Source organism: Dreissena polymorpha, chromosome 10, assembly GCF_020536995.1.
Source record: "Dreissena polymorpha isolate Duluth1 chromosome 10, UMN_Dpol_1.0, whole genome shotgun sequence".
NCBI classification, from domain to species: domain Eukaryota; kingdom Metazoa; phylum Mollusca; class Bivalvia; order Myida; family Dreissenidae; genus Dreissena; species Dreissena polymorpha.
In genome coordinates, this window is record NC_068364.1 from 61368098 (window position 1) to 61395084 (window position 26987).

Below are 26987 nucleotides of genomic sequence, written 5' to 3' on the forward strand. Positions count from 1 at the left end.
TAAAAGGTGGTTGTGCCAATGGTATTTTTTCCTAGTTCAACTAGAAAAGGGGAATTAATATATAACTAAAATTCGTTTAGACTTGTAGATGGACGGATATATGGAAATACAAACAAAACATCGAATAAATAATTGAGGAAACCGCCAGATGAAAAATTGGCACATTTATTTTTAGCTAACATAATTGTTTGTGAAATATTAATGTTATTTAAGAGGTGACAACTCGATTATGGATATAAAACAATTGTAACACCTGATGAACTTCGATCTTAAATGCTTTATTATCGTCTCAAGTTCATCCATCTCGCTGCGATTTACCATACCTTAACAGTGTCTCTGTCCTTCCCCAAAAGTTAAGTTTACTAAATCGCTGTACATTATCCTGTGATAAACAATCCATCCCCAGATGTTCTTCTTAACTTTTATTTTAATTTATATTGAAATATATGTTTAATAAGTTTTTTTTTACACATTTTATATAAATTCATAAATATTTGACAAATTGTATAATCTCGCTTTAATGTTTTTTAGTGCCAGTCTCAATTATACTCACTCCCTTCCACTGAATAGCACCCCAGTTGTTCATGTAAATACCAATCTCCTCCTTGCATATTGGACAAAAATCTTGTCTGGATGTGTTCACACTCATTATTAAATCATTAATGGAAATAGAGACAATAATTACTTAGTTTAAAGCTCTGATTTAAAATGTTACAATGTACTCAGAATGGGTCCATATACTGGTACAGTTAACACATCCTTAAAAGCTTTTGTGATCGCCTTTTGTCCGTCGTGCGTCGTCCGTCGTGCGGCGTCAACATTAGCCTTGTTAACATTCGAGAGGCCACATTTATTGCCCAATCTTCATGAAATTAGGTCGGAAGATTGGTCTTAATGATATCTTGCATGAGTTCGAAAATGGTTACGTTTGCTTGAAAAACATGGCCGCCAGTGGGCTGGGCATTTTTCCTTATATGGCTTTATATGGCTATAGTGAAAGTTTGTTAACACTCTAGAGGCCACATTGATTGTCAGATCTTCATTAAACTTGGTCAGAAGATTCATCCTAATAATAATGATGACGGTTGGTTGAAAAACATGGCCGCCAGGGGGCGGGGCATTTTTCCGTATATGGCTGTAGTGAAAACTTGTAAACACTCTATAGGCCACATTTATTTTGCGATCTTTATGAAACTTAGTCGGAAGATTTGTCCTAATGATATCTTGGATGAGTTCGAAAACGGTTTCGGTTGCTTTAAAAACATGGCCACCAGGGGGCGGGGCAATTTTCTTAATATGGCTATATATGGCTTTAGTAAAACCTTATTAACACTATAGAGGTCACATGTATTGTCCGATCATCATGAAACTTGGTCAGACGATTTGTCCCATTGATATCTTGGATGAATTCGGAAATGATTCCTGTTGGTGAAAAAACATGGCCGCCAAGGGGCGTGGTATTTTTCCTTATATGGCTATAGTAAAACCTTTTTAACACTCTCGAAGCCACGTTTATAGTCCGATCATCATGAAACTTGGTCAGACGATTTGTCCCAATGATATACTAGTATTGGACAAGTTTGAAAATGGTTCCAGTTGGTTGAAAAACATGGCCACCAGGGGCCGCGGAATGTTTCCTTACATGGCTTCATGAATCTTAATGAAACTTTGTCAGAATATTTGTTTAAATGTTATCTTGGTTGTGTATGAAAATGGTTCTGGTCTGTTGAAAAACGTGGCTGCCAGGGTGTTCCCTAGTCATGAAAGTTGGTTAGGACATTTGTTCTCATGACATCCTGGGTTGCACAGAATAGGTCATTTCGTTTGAATCTCAGGTGAGCGACTTTGGGCCTTTCAGGTCTCTTTGTGGTGTTTATGATGCAAGAGCTTCAATATATGAAAAAATATACAAGGTTTTACTAGGGATTAATATTTAAAACAAAACATTAAAAACTATTTATAAAAAATCACGAAAAACCAAAAACACGTTTGAGTCAATAGTTATGCTCTTGCGGCCATTGTGTTAGCGATCAGTTTAACACCATGTTGCATTTCTCTGTTACGCTATAAAGCACTATAATTTATATCATCTAAATATGTTATTTGACCCCCGAGCCCTAAGTATAGACACTTAAATAATATTTGTATACAAAGTTTTACTGGGAATTGATCTTTAAAAACAAAACATAAAAAATATTTATAATAAAATTACGAAATAATGATAACACGTTTGAATCAATAGTAATTCACTTGCGGTCATTGTATTAGCGGTAATTTTGACACCATGTTGGATTTCTCTGTTACGCTATAGGATAACATAATTTTTTATAATCTTATTGTGTTCTTTGACCCCTGAAACCTAGGTATAGACACAAAAATAATCATTAATACGTTTTGGCGGCCATCCTGAATGCCATCTTAAAACAAAACAACAGTTTCCGGTGGTCCGATATTGGTAATCTTTTGATATGTTATAAAGGACACCCTACCCTACCAGAATCGATTAAAATACCTTTTATATGAATTTTGGGAAGTTAGGATGGTAATTTGTCATATAATGACCCGTTTATATATGACAAAACGAACTCGGTTCGAATGCTTTTTTTTCCCAATGCATCTGAATTTCGACAATTTTCCCACATCGAAATGCCGTCCTGTTCATCACTTGCACAACTGTATAACATTTCAGACACTGGCAAAAACAATGCGAAAACTGCCAACACGTTCATTTTCGTATACGTTATTATCACATACATTTGAGACACATTCCCCGACGACCACCATGTTGAACACGCGTCCATTGTGATGGCTGTCATGAAAGACATGAGTGAAATTGACAGTATTTTAACCCAATGCCGAAATGAATAATGATAATGTGAACAAGCCGATTTTTAGCTGTGCGTATAATTTCTTTCGTCGTGGAATACACTATTCCTTTTAACGGCAGCAAATGTTAACTGTTTTCTCACGAATCTGCGCTTTATCGTCTATACAAACAAACGAAAATTTACTGGCGCACATCCTGCTTACGGAACATCGTGCAAATTTATTATACATGGCATATTGCTTGAGCACCGGAAGGATCAATTAAGCCTCAACTTTTTACAATTCTATGGCGGTAATTTGTTGAACGTGTTGTAGGTGTAAATGTATGCGCCAGAGACCAAACATAAACGAAAATTATAAGAATCATTTGTTTATGAATCTCCAATAGACAGCTAAACAGGTATTTTTAGAAATCAAGCCTTTTTAAATGCAGTTGTAGACACGTCATATCGTCTGTAATTTTCATTAAAGCTTCTATTAAAAGTACAAGACATAGAAGGCCATGACCCATATAAGACCAAAGTCTTCTTAGAGTATGTCATATCAGGATTCAGGAAAAGACAGTTGTTCTTGCAGTTTATGCCGATATCATTACATTTAAGAATACATTATTGAATACGTCTGAATTCGGTTAATTACCATAATAACTGGTTAAGAACTGATCAGTAACTACTGGTTCAGAACTGTTCCATAATTACTGGTTAAGAACTGTTCCATAATTACTGGTTTAGAACTGTTCAGTAATTACTGGTTAAGAACTGTTCAATAATTACTGGTTAAGAACTCGCTCGTGGAGGTTTCTCTGCTCTGGTTGATGCATTATTGAGTAAATTCTTGGACTCAGAGCCGAATTTTTTACCTTGGAATTTTCGAAGATATCACATCTTCTTCATCAGCTGATCACTGGCTAACTGACGTCACAGTCACATGACCGGTGAAGGGTCACGTGACATGACTAAAATCCATGAATACAACATCCAAGAATTCACGGACCACATCAACTCAATAGACGAACATATCAAGTTCACTTCAGAGGAGGAGGAAGAAGGCCGTATTCCGTTCCTGGACACATGTGTTCACGTGGCAGACGATGGGTCGACGAAAACCACGGTTTACAGGAAACCGACGCACACCGACCAGTATCTGAACTTTCAGTCCAACCACCACCTTGAACACAAACGATCAGTTGTACGTACCCTACTACACAGAGCCAAAACCCTAATAACAAAAGAAAAAGACCAGAAAGACGAAATCGAACATGTGAAATCCGCTTTAAGAACCAACGGATACCCGGATTGGATATTCAGACTACCCAAAAAGAAAGAGAAAACACTAGACAAAGATAAGGGAACACAAAAGAGACCGACTGCAGGAATACCTTATATCAGGGGCACCTCAGAAGTTTTGGCTAGAGTATTCAAAAAACATGGAGCCAACATCTTCCACAAACCTTTCAATTCCATCAGACAGAACCTCACCAAAGTTAAAGACAAAACAGATAAAATGAAGAAATGTGGTGTGATCTATCATGTCCAATGTGAGGACTGTAAAAATGACTATGTAGGTGAAACAGCGAGACAATTAGACACTAGATTGAAAGAACACCTTACACGAACTTCTTCTGCCATATATGAACATTGTAAACAAACAGGTCACAAGATCGACCCTAACAAAACTAAAGTACTCACCTCCGAAGAACATCTATGGAAACGCAAGGTGAAAGAAGCAATTGAGATTAAACAGCGGCGGCCATCACTTAACAGGGACGAGGGACTCGAGCTACCCCGGGTTTATGACAGTCTCCTCATGTCACGTGACCCTTCACCGGTCATGTGACTGTGACGTCAGTTAGCCAGTGATCAGCTGATGAAGAAGATGTGATATCTTCGAAAATTCCAAGGTAAAAAATTCGGCTCTGAGTCCAAGAATTTACTCAATAATGGTTAAGAACTGTTCCATAATTACTGGTGAAGAAATATTCAATAATAACTGGTTAAGAACTGTTCAGTAATAACTGGTTAAGAACTGTTCAATTATTACTGGTTAAGAAGTGTTCCATAATTACTGGTTAAGAACTGTTCCGTAACTACTGGTTAAGAACTGTTCAATAATTACTGGTTAAGAACTGTTAAAAAATTACTGGTTAAGAACTGTTCAGTAAGTACTGGTTAAGAACTGTTCCATAATTACTGGTTAAGAACTGTTCCATAATTACTGGTTAAGAACTGTTCAATAATTACTGGTGAACAGCTGTTTAATAATTACTGGTGAAGAGCTGTTTAATAATTACTGGTTAAGAACTGGTCAATAATTTGCACGCAATGTGAGACGTTCAATAATCAGTCAGGGACGTGAGGAATCTTCCTCGGAAAATACATATCATAGGTATTACCATAAATCATTGTTTTTGGCTGCGTACTCTTTTTTAAATACTATTTTAAAACATGATAATGTTGTTTTTAAAATATGATAATTAGAGCCTGAATAAGCGGTATTAATTGGCTTATAAACAATTATTTGAAGTACATAGATGCTCAGTAAATTGTCTCAGATGTCAAAGCAGTTAGTGTACCTTTGAATTTTCAAAATGTTCAATTAAACATGCACAATGCGTTGTGATCTAATAACAACTACAGCACACAAAACCGTATGAAACTAAACAAAATGAATCGAATGACACGAAGTTAGCTAAGACTGTTTCTGTGGTACTGAAAACACGTACATCTGCGTAATGTGGGAGCAGAGAAACCACTAATAAAATATTTGATTTGAACCACATAGTAAATACCATCATCACGCCGTATGACACGACATTTATGTTCTTAGTATTTCGTGCCATTAAGAATAAATGATAGTATACCTGTTAAATCTCGTAGTCTTGCGAAACGAATGTTTATGTACAAATAAGTTACATCAACTATGATTTACATAAAATCTATTGTATATATATATATATATATATATATATATATATATATATATATATAAGCTGAAAATCGGTAACCGAAAACCTGATAGATATGCTAGGTATGATTAAAAGAAAAGTAATCGGGCTATGCAATAAGAATATATACTTGCAATTTGTTAATTAATAATGTAAAAGGTGGTTGTGTCAAGGGTATTTTTGACCTAGTTAATCTAGAAAATGGGAATTAATACATAACTCAAATTCGTTTAGACGGAAAGATGGACGGATATATATAATGAAAAATTGGCACATTTAATTTTTACCTGACCGAAATGTTTGTGAAATATTAATGTTATGTCTGAGGTGACAACTCGATTATGAATATAAAACAATTGGAACACCTGATGAACTTCTTAAATGCTTTATTATCGTCTCAAGTTCATCCATCTCGCTGCGATTTACCATAACTTAACAGTGTCTCTGTCTTTCCCCAAAAATTACGTTTACAAATCGCTGTACATTATCCTGTGATAAACGATCCATCCCCCGAGGACGTCCCGTGCTGCGCGCAATGATGTACTGCGTGTTCGGTTGAGTTGCGGTAGATGCGGATGATTTGGGGGCTTCAGAGACTGACTCGGGTTATCAGAGAGATTTTAAAGGTAGCGCTCTTTCTATCCGCATGCGATCTCTGTGCTTCTTTGTTCATTCAAATGATGGTGGGAAAATGTGGTAATGCGTTGTTGGAGTGTTTTTTTTCGCCGGCATCAGATGCCTTTAGATCCTTAACATCGACTCTATGAAATCAGTGTGTAGCTCCCTCCGATCATAACTATAGTTTAAGCAAAAGTTGAGTGCTAACTTTGTATTTTGATAAATTTTCTACTAATTGACAAGGCTCCAGATATAGACTTTATTCTGGCATGGATTTTATATGACTTACACGTTTTAAATGCATTTCTCAAAACCGAAAGCGATGGTAATGTTACAGTTATTGCGCGTTTTGTGTGTTTGTTCGGTGGTCAGCTGTTATGAATATTACCGTAACGAGGGCGGCCACGTTCGGCGACACACGGCGGGACTCCACGGGGAGCTGGGGACAGATGGAGCAGTGCCGCCAGAATCACCGGCGTCGGCAGAGGAATCCGACTGCCCGGCTCAATGCCGCTGCATTGCACTGACCCATCTCGGTTACCGCGACATGGCGGAGCGCTGGAGGTCCCTAGGCGAAATGGAGGGTCTCGAGCACACGTTTAAGGGGACCGTGGCCCCAACTTGGCAGAAAGATCCCGCTGAGCTCCAGGGACGCGACATTGTGTGTATGGGTCTGAACAAGGTTCCGAGACCACTGCCTAAAAGTAAGACATCTTGTTTTTGCTAGCCGTCCTGCCATAGTTTTTCGATAATCAGAATAAATTTAAATGAGAACTAATTGTATACTTTACTGATATTTGCATATATGCAGTAGACACGATATTTTTTCAAATTAAACAGAACATTTGACATTGCAACTAAATACAATATATAAAATACATTTAATGCGTATACATACTAGTAAATGCGTTTAATACATGAATATATTTTTTATTATTGTCATTTATTATAAACTTGTCATATTTTACATGTTTTATTTATATCGGAACTCAGGTGATTGTTAAAGTTATATGTTCGATGTTTGTTGTTCTAGCACGAGACATTTATTGAATATTTTATTGATTAATGTTATACTTATATGCATAACAAGACGTTCTAACTAAAATAACTCGAATAGCTGTGTTTGATATAAAATATTTCATATTTTTTTCCGAAAAAAAATCCAATCCGTTGTTGACCTTTCAATTAGGACAAAGGCAACTGGACATTAATATTGCGCAATGCCTTAATGCTAAGATGACATCTTTTACATTCATACAGGAACATTTGAAGAATTTATTTATTTGTTCGTTCCTAATCAGAATTAAGCTTCTCTTTTTTCTGTTAAGTGAGTTATATTAAAAACTCGATTAATACAAGGCTTATTTGACAATCTTGTATGTTCACACAAATTACCAAGAAAATATTCTCCGTGTCAAGTCGATTAACAGTAAATGTTTTACAACTGGCCTTTCGTGACTGTATAATAATGTAGTATATAATAACCAAAGTTTCGCGTTATGTGGCTTTTAATAAACTAGTTTAACCTGTGCTTAATACCTACATTTCACTATAGTATTCTTGTTGACCAAATATTTTGTAACAAAACACCAGGGATATAGAAGAATGCATATAAAACACATACGTACTGAATCTTACACTTAAATTTTTTATGAATTAACAAACATATATTAAATTGTATTATATTGAACACATATATAACATAAAATATGGATAAAGGAATAAAATGTCGTCGTTAATTGAATTTTTGCTACCGCCATTAAGAAGAGCTTCATTATCATAACACTCACAAAAAGTATGTATCTATTTATGCGTTTTTAAACAAATATTAAACATATAAACAATACAATTCATTACTCATTTAATAGCTAGAGATAATAAATGGTTTGTTTATGAACATTGACTTTTTAAAATAAAAAGATTTTTATCGGCTCCCACTTTTGATAAATTATTGATCCACCAACAATTTTACAATCGTTTATGAAAGTTATTTCTATCTTTCAAAGCATATTTTTGTTAATATTGGGAGCCATTAAATAATACAATCAGCATATCAACATATATAAAATTTGAACAATTACGCGACAAGTAGTATTGAGCTTTTAATTGCTTTTACGTAACAATAGGAACTGTAAAGTGGAAACGATCTTACATCCTTAAATATGAATGAACTGTAAATGTGAATGTAAATGGGAATGTTTGCTTCTCTTTTATACGATATATAGTCGAAAACTAATGCCATAATCCATTAGACTCATAACACTGACATGAAGTAACACGCACTGACATAAGCTGTGCATAGCCATGCTTTGTGGCGCCTAACCCGCTTAGTTCTACGCCAGCATCTCAAAGAAATTGTCTAGATTTTGTTTACCATCATGCATAATTTATAAATACCATGATTTGTAAATACCCTCCAGCTCGCATGATTACTAATCTAATCATTAACGGTCGAGAAAAAACTAACATGTGCTGTTTGAAATGCGATTCCGAGCGAGTTGAAGCTGAAACATGTGCTATAAACAAACTTCAAAGTGCACTTAAAGTGTAGCAGCTCAAAGGTAGTGGTGAATTATCGAGTCTTTAACATAACTAACGCATCTAGTCATATATTTGAAAGAAAAATAAAAACAAATGTTTATTTTTGAACATACAATATTGACCATGGTTCTTGATCACGTGCATAGTTTTTGTAAAATTACTTTTCTTTATATTTCAATATAAGTGTGTAAACACAAACCACTTTGAGCCGAGTCATGCTATTACTGGTCGGATGCTGAACGCGGCGAGCAAAGCTCCAAAACAGCCTGCGCATATTCACAGTCTGGTCAGGAGCTACATTAACATTTATAAAGTCGAGCAAGGTTTCGTGTTCTTAGTTGCTCCTGATCAGACTACGCGAATGCGGCATGATCTCATGGCATGCGCCATGAGATCAGACTGTGTGAATGACGCATGCCTCATCAGATCAGACTGCGCGAATGCGGCATGCGCCATGAGATCAGACTGTGCGAATGCGGCATGCGCCATGAGACCAGACTGTGTGAATGCGGCATGCGCCATGAGATCAGACTGTGCGAATGCGGCATGCACCATGAAATCAGACTGCGCGAATGCGGCATGCGCCATGAGATCAGACTGCGCGAATGCGGCATGTGCCATTAAACCAGACTTATGAATTCACCTTGCGCCATGAGATCAGACTGCGCGAATGCGGCATGCGCCATGAGATCAGACTACACGAATGCGGCATGCGCCATGAGATCAGACTGCGCGAGTGCACATTGCGCCATGAGATCAGAGTGCGCGAATGCGGCATGCGCCATGAGATCAGACTGTAAGAATGCGGCATGCGCCATGATCTCAGACTGCGCTAATGCGGCATGCGCCATAAGATCAGACTGCGCGAATGCGGCATGCGCCATGAGATCAGACTGCGCGAATGCGGCATGCGCCATGAGATCAGACTGCGCGAATGCGGCATGCGCCATAAGATCAGACTGCGCAAATGCGGCATGCGCCATGAGATCAGACTGTTTGAAAACTGCATGCGCTATGAGATTACACTGCGCGAATGCGGCATGCGCTATGAGATCAGACTGTGTGAATGCGGCATGCGCCATGATATCAGACTGTGTGAATGCGGCATGCGATATGAGATCAGACTGTGTGAATGCGGCATGCGCTGTGAGATTAGACTGTGTGAATGCGGCATGCGCCATGAGATCAGACTACGCGAATGCGGCATGCGCCATGAGATCAGACTGTGTGAATGCGGCATGGGCTATGAGATCAGACTGTGTGAATGCGGCAAGCGCCATGAGATCAGACTGCGCAAATGCGGCATGCGCTATGAAATCAGACTGCGCGAATGCGGCATGCGCCATGAGATCACACTGCGCGAATGCGGCATGCGCCATGAGATCAGGCTGCGCGAATGCGGCATGCGCCATGAGATCAGACTGCGCGAATGCGGCATGTGTCATGAAATCAGACTGCGCGAATGCGGCATGCGCAATAAGATATATAAATTATAAGCATGACGCGGTTCTTATGCAAGCGTCGTTGTGAAGATTCGACCAATTTTCTTGAAGATACCCGTCAATTATAATTTAAATCATTATAGTTCTTAGCATTTTTATTGAAAAAAACAACAACAACAAAACAACTACACAACAACAACAGCAAATGAAATATAAAATCAAATTCAACAAACGTGTGCGTTATTCTTTGACATATCTGAATATTTATTTAAGGGGACCGCAGTATGATATGTTTCATGGACAATGCCATAAAAGGGCTTTCTTAAGATTGGTATCGACATGAATTGGCATTTCGTCTGACTCGCAGTTAGAAAAAATATACATTGTTTTAAGTCTTGAGGTAGGTACGCAAATTATGCTGTTCTTTTTTTAAATGTTTTACTTTAAATTTGTGTGCATTCCTGAGGTCACGATTATATGATATAAAAACAACAACAACAAAATAATATAATCTGTTTAACTGGTGATCACTATGCGTGCACTAAAACGTTTCTCTAGCTTATGAATGGCTTCCTTCATTAGAGTCAGAAATGTGATAATAAAGATAGTAATCTACGATTTCAACGTGAGATAAACGATCTTCATAGAGACTTCGTTTGCATTCATGTGCGTCTGCTAAATAGATCACAGTTCGCTTGTGTTTGTTTCTAGTTGTGCCAAGTTCTGCCCGCATGGTACGGACGGCTTAGCAATTCCATACACCTGATGTATACCTCCATATATATAATTAAGTTCGAGATTGGCAAATCTAATGATAAGTCAATATGTTTTTTGTACAGATAATTTTCTTATATATAGATAATAACATAATAACTATAAATACCTATAACATATAAGTTTTCTGTGATTCAATTTTAACTTTATCATCTCAGTTGTAGTGTTTTGTCTAAAAGTTTGAAGTTGATCATACAAAACATCAACGCACCCTCCCCATCCCTTAGTTAAACAACTGTGATAAGTTAACTTGTACAATATCAGGAGTAAAAAACAATATCTACACATCACAATACATATTGATCATGTTAATTCCACTTTTATTTAGTGTATAATTGTTTACTAAAGTGATTTGTTAATGACTATCTGACATGGGATTTAATCATCTTACAAAAGACCAAAAACAAATTCAATGAAAAGAAGAGTCGACATGTAAATATTTCTGTGTCATGAAGTTATATATGGTTACGACTGTGTCCGAAGTAACACTCACCACTCAAGTGTCATAATTTGCTATAGTAGCCATAGTGTTACCGTTTGATATATTAAGATACTATAACCTATACTATAATACTAAATCATATACCTTGAAGACACAGTTGTCACTCTTCATGACATGAACGGTATCTTATAGTTTAAGTGAACAGTCACGTTATTAAGTTCAGATGATTATTAAATATGTCTAAAAGCAAATCCTTAATTATAACCATAGCAAAGCAATACAAAAATATACATAAGTAAAAAGACGCCTATGTATTAAAACTAATGTCACTCCTTGTGCTTCTATATTCGTATATTGAATTGTCTTGATAATAGTTATTACGTTGTTCCATGAAGGAGAGCAATACTGGAAAGTAACAAAACAAAACAATACTGGAAAGTAACAAAACAACTACGTCGATGACATATACATATTTCCTTTAAACAAACTTAACACTCACAGGTGTACCACTCGTGTCATATGAAATATGATGTCATGGATGAATTAGACACAAATATATATTACTTTTTTATGTTTTCACTTATCCAAAATTCTAAACATAGGTCGCTGTAAAACATACAGAAAACGACAACTCATGCATTTACCATGAAGACTTTTTTGAACAAACAGACACACAATTCGTAATTGCAAAATATAACCGCTAGAACATTCGAATTTATCACTCTCTTATTTACAAACATAATACACTTGGTATGTGTTGTGATAAGGTTCTCGCTTTTAATTTAATTATTTTAACAAGTCAAGTCACCAAAATCACTTAAAAAAAGTCTAATACTTGTGTACCTTATGGAAACGTATATGGTACACCCTGATACTGTGATGATGTCAACATTCTATGACGGCATGATATGAAAAAGGTGTCATGGCGTAAAAAACAACTCATCGTGTCGACGAAAACTAGAATGTCAAGTCATTTTCACAAGAGCATGACGCCTAAAATTATGTTGATTTGTCGACATAAGATAAGTTGTCAAGACTTAAACAACCCGCATGTTGACATAAGAGCCTAAATCTCTGTCGATATTTTAACTTTAGCCGTCTAGTTAATTTAACTATTTCTGTGTTGTTTACTGTATGACGGTATATATCTTGATGACTTGCAAGCAACATAATGTTGACATGGTGATATAACTGAAGGGGTCGATATAATTTATGTGGACAAAGGGCGTTGTTTAAAAATTATGGAGGCGTTTATGGTACCCAAATAATATGGTCATGCCGGATTAGTTTATATCGACTTACTGTGAAATAACATTTTTAGTTCAGTTTTTATTGTGCTATATTGTTTTGTTTATTTTTGCTCATTTTTAGTTCAATTTTTATCTCAAATGTTCTATTGAGCGTACTTCAGTACTTTCAGTAAGATTCATCCATACACTAGTGCTGTATGGCTTTTACATAGATAGTGACACTTATGTTCAGTTCTTTCAGATAAACCAAATTGAGGGACATATTTTTAAGTTTAAACGTGATATGTCTGTTGTTGTTATATGTCTTGATTTTGTTATCTCCCGCCATAGGCGGAGGGATATTGTTTTGGCGTTGTCCATCCTTCCGTCCTTCCGTCCGTCCGGCACTTTTGTGTCCGGAGCCATACCTAAGAAGTGCTGTGGCGGATTTTATTGAAACTTGGTATGTATATATATATGGATAAGAGGATGATGCATGCAAATGGCATTGTACACCATCTGTTAATAATGGAGTTATGACCCTTTATATCTTGAAAAAAATGCGTTTTAGATGGTCGCTGACTTTGAAATAAAGTTAGCAATTTACTTTTCTAAATAATTAAATACAATTAAACAAAAGTTAAACTATTGTGTTGTGTTTTTCACTTGTAAGCTGCATATTCACAGCTAAATGTGTGTTAGCATTGTCAAACCACACATAAGTGTGAGTAAATAAAAAATATACTACGGGAGAGCACTTCATATGTGTCCTCATATGCTTTGTTATGAGTATCTTTCTTCACTATCGAAATATATCGTATGTTTATATTTGATTTAAACGCAGTTTTCTTTCGACACATTTAAATCACACGTCAATAACGCCGTCATGCGAAAATGGGTCTTATGCGTTTCGGCAAGCGTTTGTTAAACCCAACATGTGCTTTGGCGCAGTCAGGCCATAGGCGATGCTGTTCGCTTTAAAATCACTCAATATGTTATGTTTCTCCTTACCAGAAGGAGGGATAGCTGAGTGGGCTATTTATATGATGGGCGCATATGGAATAAGACCCATTTTCGCATGACGAGGGTCATTACAAATCTTATTGCGAATTGAAAATGCCACATTTGAGAACAATGCTTTTTGATACAAAATTGATTTCAAAATAGCAAACTTGTTAATAATGGAAACCTATCCACACATTAAGGAATGATTTCCAGACGTGCTGACCAAGTACGGCAAACATTGTGGTATGATAATTAAACGATTTTCTCTTATCGTGACTATACTATTTTGCTAATGATTGTTTTCTCATCTTGGAGGCGAAAGTGAAATTCTGCGAGATGGATTGTAACGCGTAATTGTTACAGGGCCACAATTTGTGTCGTTTGAGCATACAGAGAGTAGTCCGGAATTCCTTACACTGAACAGTGCTACATCCTTTGAATTGAGCACATACGCAGTGATGTAGCAAAAATTCAGATGTTGTATTTCGAATCAGCTTATTTAATATTCGAAAATATTCATGCGTGTTGTCTGGCGTTATGTAAAAGTCACTAAGATGAAAACTGAAACAGCTATGCCTAAAAGCGCATTAGTGCTCTATACCTATGTTTATGTTAGCGTTGTTGACACCGTGTGAACTGCTCGGGTAACAAGTAAAGCATAAACAGCAATGTTTATATACTTTTATTCCTCCATATACAAGATACGAAGATTATTGTATATTTTGAATTTGTATATGGTGTCAAAAATCAAAAGTTTTGTACACGGAAGTTTCATTATGAATTTATATTCTTGGTGAGATAGTCATTTGATATTAGAAAAAATATTCCTTTAATATGATGGTGACTGCAAATTTTCTTTATATTAAGTTCTCATTACCATTTTCAACATACTTTCTATGCTTTCAGAACTTCCAAAAGCATGTTGTTTTTATTTTGTCTTAGTTATTTCTATGAAATAATAAGGATGATAAAAAGTGCACACAAAACTCGACCCGTGCGCTATGACACACACTTTATAAAGTTGAATGGCGTGTATTCATTTCAAACTTGCGATTGATTTTCAAAAACGAATTGCGTGTTAAATTATGCAATAGCGAACATCTTCAGTGCCTTCAGCGCTTTGATAATATAAGCTTAGAGATTTATCTCTATTAACACATGAGTCAGAGCCATGAAACTTGCCATAGTTGTTCTCAATCATCTGGGGGTGCTTCACATTCAACACCCATAATCCTAGGGTCTAAGGTCAAGGTCACACATTGAGGTCAAAGGTTACAAATTTTATACATTATTAGGTCATTTACTATGCATCAAAGGATTATGTAATAACTGCATTTTATTGTTTGCAAACCCATCAAATGAGTTAAAAAAATAATTGAGAAAAGGCACAACCCTTCACCTATACCTTTTCTTTTAGTTCTACGCCCATCCATAAACACAATTTATTTGGCAGGGATATTAATTCAAGGAATTAGCTTGTTATCTTAATGTTTGTATGTTTATGATATATTATTCTCAAAATGATGGAGGTCAAATGTTTTTGTTTTTTATGCCCCGAAGGAGGGCATATAGTGATCGGACTGTCCGTTATACTTTTTTTTAAATGCTCATTACTTCTATGTCACTTCAGATGTAACCTTCTTATTTGGTATGCATGTGTATATGAACAAGGCCTTTCCATACACACACACATTTTGACACCTTTTACCTTGACCTTGAAATTATGGTCCGCGTTTCGGTTTCAAAATCTGCGTTAGGGTTTCAAAAAATGCTCATATAACTTCTATGTCGCTTCAGATGTAACCTTCATATTTGATAAGCAGGCATATATGAACAAGACCTTACCATACGCACAAAAATTTTGACCCATTTGACCTTGACCTTGAACTTAGGGTCAGCGTTTATGTTTCAAAATCAGCCTTTAGGTTTCGAAAAATGCTCATAACTTCTATCAAAGCATTTTTCGGGGGCATATGTCATCCTATGGAGACAGCTCTTCTTTATTCAACTTTAACCATTTCTATAATTCTCAAAACATTTGAATGAAAGTACAAAACACTGTTATTCATGCTAATGTAATCATTCTGATTCGATGAGTTATTGCCCATAATGTTTGTATGTTTATGATATATTTTTCTCCAAATGACGGACGTTCAAATGTTGCTGTTTTTTTTCAACTTCAATCATTTCTATAATTCTGAAAACATTTGAATGAAGCTACAAAACAATGTTATTCATGTCAATGTTAATCATTCTGATTCGATGAGTTATTGCCCGTTGATGCCATGGGCATTATAAGGTATAACCGTTTAGGTTTCTGCACTCAGCAGCCACTAATTGAATTTATATTTAAAATATAGAAGTACCAATATGCGCATATGGTTATATATGTCTATACATACATACGTGACGGAAAAGTAAAGCGCTCCGTCCTTCAACAGCTATTGGTCCTTTCAATGCCTTTGTCAACAAATTGGCTGCCCAGTGTTGAGCTCACATAAGCACGTTAGTGCTCATGTTGATATTTGATCGACCTGTGTCCGTCGTGAACCTTTGCCTTAGGAACACTTAGGACCGCATTTCTTCTCCGATCTTCATGAAACTTTATCAGGACATTTGTCCAAATCATACTTCAACTGAGTTCTAAACTTGTCATGTGGGGTCGAAAACTAGGTCACTTGGTCAAACAAATAAAGACCTTGTGAATACTCTAGAAGTCACATTGACTTTGCCAAAATGTTTGTGTAAAGGATATGTCGCTTCTTGAGTTTGAAAATGGTTCTGGTCGGTTGAAAAACATGGCCGCCAGGGGGCGGGGCAGTTTTCCGGACACAAGTTACATTGTAAGTCACATTTTTTCCCTATCATGAAACTTGGTCAGAATATTAGTTTTATTGATATCATGGACGAGTTCGAAAATGGTAAAGATCGGTTGGAAAATATGGCTTTCAGGGTGTGGGGCAGTTTTCTCTATATGTATAGTTTGTTTGAAACTGGTTCTGGTCCGTCAAAAAAACAGAGCCACCGTGGGGTCATTTTCCATATATTTTATGTAGTAAAAGAAGCTTGTGAACACCCTTAAAGTCACTTTTTTGTGCCAATCATTATGAAACTTAGTCAGAAAATTGGTATTATTGATTTTTCAGACAAGTTCGAAATTGGTACTGATAGGTGGGGCAGTTTTCTCTTTTTGTTTATAATATAAACATGTGAAAACTCTAGAAGTTGCATTTTAAGCCCAATCTTCATAAACTTTGGTTAAAACCTTTGTTTCATTGACACTTTTGAGTTGTAAAATTGTTCTGGTCAATCAGTATTAAAAAACCATGTCTACCAGGGGGTCGGGTAATTTTGTATATTTGCTTATATTAAATACTTTGGAAGACCTTAACCTTGAATTGAAGTCAGCCTTTGTCATATAAATGTTCTGAATTATTTGCACACAAGTTTAACTCGTCTTTCTTTTGATCTCATTCCATCAGGTGAACGTCCTAGGGCCTCTTTGCCCTCTTGTTTGTGTTACTTGTTTTGTTGTTTAAGTAGATATCACTTTCTGAAATAGTCAGAAGGTGTTGGAGTAATGTCAAATAATAATTCCTCATATTAGCATTCTATATTAAGTTTGGAACAATATGCAGAACTAAAATAACATATACTTAAGTGATACATGAACCAGTTCTAATGAAATCTTTCAAAAAGAGTAAATAATCACATGTTTTAACCTTCTAAACCACTTTTTTCTTGGGCGTTGTAAGTCCTTATTTTCTTATTTTTTTGTTCATATATCCATTGACACCAGCTGGAACCTACACTACTGTAGAAGATAATGTTAGAGTATGATCAAACATAACAGACTAGAAACACTGAAAAAAGGATCTTTTTGTAAGAAAAAATGTTAACAAATTGAGTCTAAAAATAGTTGAAAAAAGTATGGTTTACCAGGATGACAAAAATTTGATTGAAACTTTTGGAAACAGTGTAAAATATCACTTTAACAAACACATTGATATATATAGGATCTGGCACGAGTTGTCATATCATACCATATTTTTTTGAACGAGTTCAGGAATTTTGTTAGTAAGCGAGCCTCTGGCGAGCTTACTAACGAATTTCCTGGACGAGTTTAATAAAATATAGTATGATATGACAACGAGTGTCAGATCTTTTTTATCACATGTTTTAAATGAGCAAATTAAATAAATATTTACGCAAACATAATGATAAATCCCGAATGTTGTTTACATTTCGTGACGTCATTTCAGCAAAATAACAAAATGCGATTGGTCAATAAACGATAACTAAGCCAATGAAAACGCTTAAAAATGTTGTATTACACATGTGTAATATAAAAAAATAGGTGATGGTTATATTAAACGGGAAACAGGGTATGGCATGTGATGAATCCTTATCTTTATAGTTTTAACATACGCTATAAAATTAAATGAATTTAATTAACATGTTTTCAATATTTATGTATCTTTCATATTATATTATTTTAATTATCATTTCTGGCCCATCATACTTTTTCAAGTGTACTATTATTTTACTCTAGTTGTTTAAATTCTTTTTTGCACAAAAGTATCCTTTTTTCAGTGTTTCTTGTGTGTTATATTTAATAATACTCTAACATTATCTTCTACAGTAGTGTAGGTTCCAGATGGTGTCAATGTATTTATGAACAAAACAAGAAAATAAGGACTTCAGACCATAGAACGATCTAGTCAAAGGGTACGTGTATCACCACTCATATAAAACTATACCGGCTTGTAAACAAATATTTCAATTTTTTGAAAATATTTTGATAAATAATGTGCGATGTGGACATAATATGGAAATAAAAGCAAACTACAACCTTACTAGCTTTGAGGACTGTGCATGTTTTGGTATTATTGACACAGCTGAGTAGGTGATTTCGCTTTAGTGAAAATGTTGACGGACGACGAAGAAAGACCGATCACATTAACTAGCCCTAAAATTGACCTACAAATAGCCCAATTTTGTGTCACATTTGATTAATTTTCTATTTCCTCAAAAACGAATTATTTGACTATTCAAAAAATAAAGAATTGCAGTATGAACATTTATTTTAAACATGTACTATATACACTAGAGTTTCAGGAACAGCAAATCAAGTAAGAATATACAAAATAAACATATCATAAATTTGCGCCCGTGTTAATATTAAATATAAGATTTACAACAGTCGTTTCGTTTAATATACTGAAGTTTGAAATGAAATGTTAATAAATATTTTGAAAAAAAAAATTTTTTTGAAAGGAACATTCCACAATTTACGAGGATTTCATAACTAAATGACCGCAATGTTTTTAAACAATTAGTGACGTTTCATTCATTCTTTTGCAATCTAACAATGAAATGATGAACATGATTAATCTGTTTTGCCAAGTTTGCAATGTCTGTAAATGTGTACAACAAAATGAGTGAATTTATTTAAGCAAAGAAAAAAACAACAACGTTTAACTACTTCATGATCAATTCCAATAACAAGAATATCAATTTTGTGTTGCTTATCGACACATTGTAAATAAAACTCTCAACGAAACTTACTTGAACTAAACTTACTTAACGATTAAATTTGCAAAATATAACCACTTTTTAAGCATACATTTTTGCATATGTAATTAGTAACCATCCAACATTTCAGTCAAGGCCAAGAACAAAGAAGTCGCACGTTGAATCAATTCAGGAATCGGCAGTTGCTCCCGCCGCATTTCACACACATGTTCTAGGACGGGTATGAAGTCATCTTTACATCCAAAGTGTGGTTTCTTTACAAAGTATCTCTCTTAAATACGATCAATGGTTTTCAATTCGCAAGGAAGCCGAAGTGAAAAATCTCGGGTTCCATACGCCTCAGGCTGGTAGTAGCTTTCTATCGGTATCCCATTTGGTGCTTCCACATGTCTTTGCTGCCGAATCCGATGAGAATTCCATAGATGGGTGAAAGAGTTCAGATCACGTTGTATTAATCGAATGAATCAGAATCCCAAGCATTCTAAATGCACAGGATCATCAATTCGAAGCAAGCCGCTGTCTACCATATCCTTAAAATAGTTCCTCCAAAACACAGTAAAACTGACTCTTAAATTTACCCACAAACGTTCAATTCTTTGATTGCAAGTGGATCTCCCGGTGATGTAACTGTTCATTCCAGACATGTTATCCCTGTCATTTAACCTAAACGCTATCTGCATAGCCCGTGCCCAAACGTTTTCTGTCCCTGCACCACCACGAACCAGACGTGGAACGCGACCAATCCGTTTCACAAAGTTAACAAAGAAGCCCGTTATAATTCGAGGGTCATTATTCGAATAACATGCCTCCAGCCATAATATGCATCTGCAAAATACATCAACCGCCCCGTGTATAGCAATTCCAAAAGGCTTTAGCTTATCATACCCATCAATGTGTATAGTAAAATTAGGACATTTATTGGTATAGACTCTGCGTCGCAGGCGATGTGCAGACCTGAGAGCATAACCCTCAGGATCAATTACCTTCAATACACACCTTGTTGTTTCTTGGGTTACTTTGACATTTGTGGTTGTGTTGACCAGTTTCCATATAGTTTTATAACCACATACAGCCATCCCTCTTTTATATACTGAGCGAATCGCTCGTATAACGTCTGGAAGAGGAGATGACGCGTTGCGTCTTTGGAGCCCTAACCTTCGCAGTATCCGTTTCAGATGACTCAAACTGAGAGCAGTGTTGTGTAGGAAATGCAAAAATCCACATATATCCAGACGCGTATAGCCCTGTTTGTGATAACGCGAAATCCAAACATCCCTTTCTTGATTTGAAAGTACAGCTAAAGAATAGTCAACATATATCAGTGCCATAAAGACACAAATCTGCAATATAAAAAAGTTGTGCGTCGTTAAACATACGTTTTGCATGTATTAGTTAAAGAAAAATATCGAAATGAATCAATCGAGATTTGAGCTCTCTAAATGCTCATAAAACCCAACGAACACATAAATATTTATTGTTTGCAAACAGTGTATGTTATTTTTACCTTTATACCAAGCATTCCTGCTGTAAAAATGGACTTCTAGGGTCTTGCGTGTTTCGAAAGAATATACCAGAAACTGAAAATCTGTTCGACGACGGAAGTCATGAGCCAATGTTGCAATACTGTGATGATGTCAAAATTTTACGACGGCATGATATGAAAAAGGTGTCATGGCGTAAAAAATAACTCATCGTGTCGACTAAAACTATGATGGAAAGTCATTTTCACAAGAGCATGACGCCACAAGTTATGTAGATTTGTCGACTTAGATCATGTCGACCAAATATATTTTCGGGAAAAGCCGGAAACATTTACGTCGAGACTTCAACTTAATGTCGTTATGACGAGTAAAATTAAGGTGGGAAAAGCTACAAAACTATGTCGACATACCATGTTATTTCACAGTAAATCGATATAAATTATTCCGGCATGACCACATTATTGGGGTGTACCATATACGTTTCCGTAGTACCTAGCTCGTAAGATTGTTTTTTTTCAGACCCGTGTACTCCTGGATCTCGATATCATCTGATATTTGTGAATGGTTCTGACACATTTATACATCTTGGAAGCTGCATAGTCTATAAGATGATTTCCAGATACCGTAAATAAAACCCAGATATAAAACTGTCAACGAAATTTAATACTTTATATCTTCATTCATTTTTTTCAACGAGTTTTATTTCTAGTACGATTTTGATCACATTTTTGGTAAACTCAACTTAAAACCCAATAACCACAATTAGTAAACGCTTGCACAGATAATTCATGCCCAGTTAGAGTGTTCTATGAATAATCTTTCTTACTCCATAATTTTCATATTTGGATTTTTTAACTGCGAACATTTAACAAAACTTTGTTTGGGTTGTTGGATCGTTGCTATTTATGCACATCTTATGTCATGATTGAGAATAATGAGCAATTGAATCCGGTCATAGTTTTACAAGGGTCATAGTGCTTGTGCTTGGGGTAACAGACTTTAATAATTGTACACATAATATATCAAACTCTTGCTATATGTGCTTAAATAATGACTATTTGTTGCGAAGACGAATTGATATAAGTATGAAGAGTTCATTAAGATTATTAATTTTGAAATAGTTGCTTCTGGTTTTAATTAATATTCAACATGCTGATGTAGTTAAAAATGTCATACTCGTCCGATAACATTTACACATGTGTTGTTTATTCGATCGTGATATCAGCCATGCAGAACACCTGTCAATGGCTTTTCCAACGTTTATTTAAAAAAAAGCAGTTGTGTTAATCTTGACGCAATGTGTGACCTCTTTTTTAAAAAGAAATTCAGCCGTTGCACTTTTTTTAAGATGTGTCAACACAGGATTAAATGTTATGTGTTTGCAAAATAAAATCATAATGGTTCGATGCACTAAAGAATACCAAAAATGTGTCTTTTTATTTATTCAATTATAAAAGGAGACCGTTTTGATATATATATAGATTTTATTAATGTAAATAATGACAACATGGTATTGTTTGTACTTTGTCATGTCGAACCTGAATATGAAGTTCCAGTTCCAGGTATTACTTTATTTTTCCAAACCTCGTAAAGATTATACCAGACTTAATCATTTGTCCACCGATAAGCACCAAATCTGTGGAATTGATAAATTAACATCTGTAGCGAGAATAATCGTTTACGTGCAACATATCAGCACGTATCGGCATTATAAAAACAACAACATTAAAAGGTTATTTAATGTTTTCCAGACTTATTTGCTTTTGATCTTGCAAAATTATGTTTCTTGTAAAGAGACTTAAACACGTTTAAAGAATATTATTATTTGTTATGAAGAGTAAATTAAGCAAACGAACGTCGATATTTGAAAACAAAATACTTTACAGACAGCGTTGAATCGCAGATAAGATGGTTAGTGAAATAAAAGTCTATAACAATCTTGAAACAACAACTGCTTTAAAAGTATAAAGCTTGATTACAGCAGCAAATACTTTTTTATTATAAGTGGTTTGAAACACACTGACGCATCTTGCAAAATAAAACAGCGAACGAACAGAAAGCCAAGATAATCCCACCAAGATAATCCCACCAATTATTGATCATGGTTTTGTTCACCGCGAGGTTATTGCGGACATGTTTTTGATAAACTGAGACGACGCCAGCATTAGAGAGTATCATCATTCGTATTTTATGCCTTTACTACTCATCCCATGAAGAGAACATGCCTTTACTACTCATCCGATGAAGAGAACGATAATTTTTATATTATTAAATATCGCAAATGTACAAAACGGACAATAGCAACTTACTGAATTCAATGTTGCCAAGGGTTCATAAACACAAGGAGTTCATATTTTTCGATGGCATGAGCTTCTCAGTAAATAATTCCCTAATTTATTTTCAGATAAATACATTGGTTAAGAAATATTGCTTCACGAATAATAATTGTGCGGTCTATCGATATAACACTATGGAAATATCCTATTAAAAACTTGATTATGAGATAACTTTTAATGTAATAATAGTTATAGTTTTTTTCATACTTCACATAAGAATATAAGCCCTACACCAAACACTCTATCGACCTTCCAATCTTTCTTAAATTGTTTTCTTATTATTTCTGAGAAATTTCAGGAAATCAATCTTGTGTCGCGAATAACCTTTACAGAATAGGTGATTGCACGCAACGGCATCATAGTGCTAAACCATTCAGGCATAAAGGCTTTGCAGGCGAAGATGAAGTCATGACACATAAGCTAATGAAACGTTGCAGACACGGCATTTTACCCTATGAACATGTTATGCTCAGCTGTTTATTTGTATTTCTTTGGTAATTTTGTAATAGCCTTTCACATTAACATATATATACTAAATCTCAGTTACGGAGGTGGTATTATAGGCCAAATAGGCAAACGTTTGTCTGCAGATCCTTTCGATGAGTAAAGGACCATGCTTGCAGTAAGTGCTTATGAAAAAACGTTCATGGCTTTATTATTTAAGTTTATTGGTTGCCAATTCAAAATATAAGCTACTATATACATTTCAAGTATTAAACAAGCTGCGTCAATATATTGGTCTTAACGATTGATAATTAAAATATGATCAGTGTCTTGCTTATACGATCAGCGCAACTCCTGATTTGCCTGCTCAGTAGCCAAGTCTGACCAGCGATTGAGCGGGTTTGGGTTGAACTAAGCTGGCCACATATTGCGTACGGCCCGTTTTCAAATTACGGTGGTCATTTAATAGTTAAATAATGTGATTCAAGCGACGTCATTATACAATAAGTAATGCAAAACCAACGAACTTTACGCAAAACGCAAAAGTATGCGAAAATAAAACGTGATTTAAAGAGTGTATATGCGATGCTATTCAAATCATGCAACTATTTTCAGTTAACCCATTTATGCCTAGATGACTCTCCCATCCTTCTAAATTGGATCAATTTATTTCCAAAATTAGGGATGTCTAGTATATTTATTTCTATATTTAGGATATTTTACAGAAATTCCTTTAAGCAAAGAGCGCAGACCCAGGGCCTTATTTCTAGAGGCACAAATGGGTTAACTGTTAACATGAAAAACATGAATTAATAGTGATGATACAACATATTTTCAAACGATCTTTAGAAAACTTGTTTGACTGTGTTTTATTAGATTTTGTGAAATAAAATGCGTATATCGTAACATATAATCCCGACAAAAGCATTTTTCCATCTAAAGCCGCTCTAAAGATTTAGAGAGATCCCATTTGTTCTCTGATAAACTGAGACCGCAACATGGCAACAGGGGAAATCAAGCATCTGTAGAGATAGCAATCTACGCTCTGGCACCATGTCGATCTATATCTTAAAAGACTCATCGCAATTATATAAAAAAAAAATGAAGCACCATGCACCGTGCGCATATTTTCTTTTTATCTTTTGCAATTCAAGCTGCAGTGAGGGTAAGCCCAAATCTTACTTAATAAAATAAATCATATTGAGCTCATTGTAATGCTAGGTTTCAGTACTAAGATAAGGTATTAATTTGGTTGAAATAATTCAATAATTGAACAAAAGTAGCACATCAAGTTACAAACATAATCCTCAAATTATTTAATTCTAAAAGTAAACATTGCCATAAACAATATTTGTAGAAAATTGAATTGCTGCTTTTTTTATATTTATTTTATTGAAATAAACTGCGTTAGAATTTAAAATGAAAAACCAAGTCTTACAATAAAATGTATTCTAGGACTCAAAAAGGATATCGCCATTTAATACAACAATACATACTAATTGATTTGTTTGAATTAACGTTCAATATTTTTCAACTTGCAAACCAAGAATTTGTAAACAAAACCGTTTAAATACGCATATAAAAATGAATGTCATTCATTTATGCCAAGTATGAAATACATACCACACATTCATTAGACATAGAACCTAAAGACTGTACGCGAAGATACTACACAATAAATTGTTTGGTGGTTAACTAATTAGATATAAATTGATTACATGACAGATGTTTAAATAAATAACGGATGTGTTGTCCTGAAATATATTTTATAAAAATATCCAGTTTCTTAAATAGACGCTAAAACTGGTAACATGTTTCAGTAATGACATAATTCTTTCTTGAAAATATCAGTTAAAAAATAGGGTATTTTAAAATACTTAAATTAGAAACGGAAATGCAATTTATCGTTCACAAAGATAATTCCTCTCAGGTTGACATATACACATTGGTGAACTCTTGTGAAGTAATAACACTATTTTTGGTAAGTAACTTGTTAAGATCTCCGACAATGTATTTAATATATTTAAAATGGTGCCGGGATATATGGCTGTACAGATGCTATTAAATCATTAGCGACAGACATGGCTTTAAGTTTTAAAACTTGGATTTGGATTATTGGCAAAATCCTATTTGTGTGGCAAACGACGTTGCAATAATTATTTAATGTAAGTAACTTATGATATCTGGCCTTCGTGTGACATCTCCATTGTAAATTGATACAAATCCTCAAAACTAGATTTCCGTCTGATGGTGTATATGAAAGTGTAAATGATAATTATTTGAATCGTGTATAGACATCTACGTACCTCTTCGAACCAGCTTTTCTAGCTTGCAGCGGAATCAATAATAAATAAATATGTTTAATATTTTCAATATGATTATGTTTAAATGGTTACTTCAACTCTTCTTAGTGGTGTATTGGTAGGATTCCGGTCTGGGAATCGGAAGGTCCTTTATCCGAATCCCGTTTTTTCTCTTTTACCTTTCGAGTTTAATACGTAAATGTGCCATTGCTCAATATTGCAAGATGGATCACCATCGGTATCAGATCATAACCACAACCCTTAACATTTTACATTTTTGTCAAGACCAGATCAGCAAACATACATATATACCGGTAAAGTATGTAAGATCTCATAAGACTGGCTAGAGCTTTTATGCATGATGTGGGAATATTCTTCCCTCTCACACGGCTTATAATCTTGACATTTACTGTGGAAAATCATTACCAACTTCCGTTTGAAATGGGATTTCAAGAAAGTTTCAGCTGGAACATGCATTTTACCGCAATAAAAACCGTTAAGTGCACTTCAAGCGCCGAGTTGCACTTACTACGGTGAATAATGGGAATGGAGGCGTAGAAACAAGTATCCATTCAAGGCATTATGTAAACGTTTTCTTTAAAATGTGAATGATTTAATACACAAATAGTTGTACGCAAACTTCATAGCATGCGGAAGATATTACGACCGAGTGCAATTATTTTTTCGCCCTTTTGAAAACATGGCAGCCAAGGATAAGAACGTCTTCGAATTGTTACTTGAATGTATTTACATATCAAGAAATTATTTGCCATATGTGACTAACAAGTATAGCATTTATTATTATATCAAAACGTTTTGAGCTTGTCATTAACCGGAACGAAGGTGAACATTCTGAGCCTTTTTGACCCATTGATTGTGATTTTACAACGGTTTTATAGGTATTTTTTTGCCCCATTTATATAGCGCCCTTTTCTGACAGCATGTGTGTTCAGAGGCGCTTCACATTTTACCACCGGATTACTGGGTCATAAGTCGTCCGTTAACATTTGGTGCAGTATGCAGCCACGGCACATTGGCTTATTTCCCTAACAGGTACCCATTTATAC

The 26987-nt window shown here is 35.2% G+C and overlaps 1 protein-coding gene across 1 annotated transcript in view; it reads left to right on the forward strand.

The window, feature by feature from the left end:
• Positions 1 to 6366: 6366 nt before the first annotated feature.
• The window catches only part of LOC127847716 (insulin-like growth factor-binding protein complex acid labile subunit), a 37198-nt gene continuing 16577 nt past the window's right edge, over positions 6367 to 26987 (forward strand). The window contains exon 1 of the mRNA XM_052379808.1: positions 6367 to 7092. Within this exon, the coding sequence (XP_052235768.1) occupies positions 6687 to 7092 (406 nt within the window). The 5' untranslated portion in view covers positions 6367 to 6686. The remainder of the gene's footprint in view (positions 7093 to 26987) is intronic.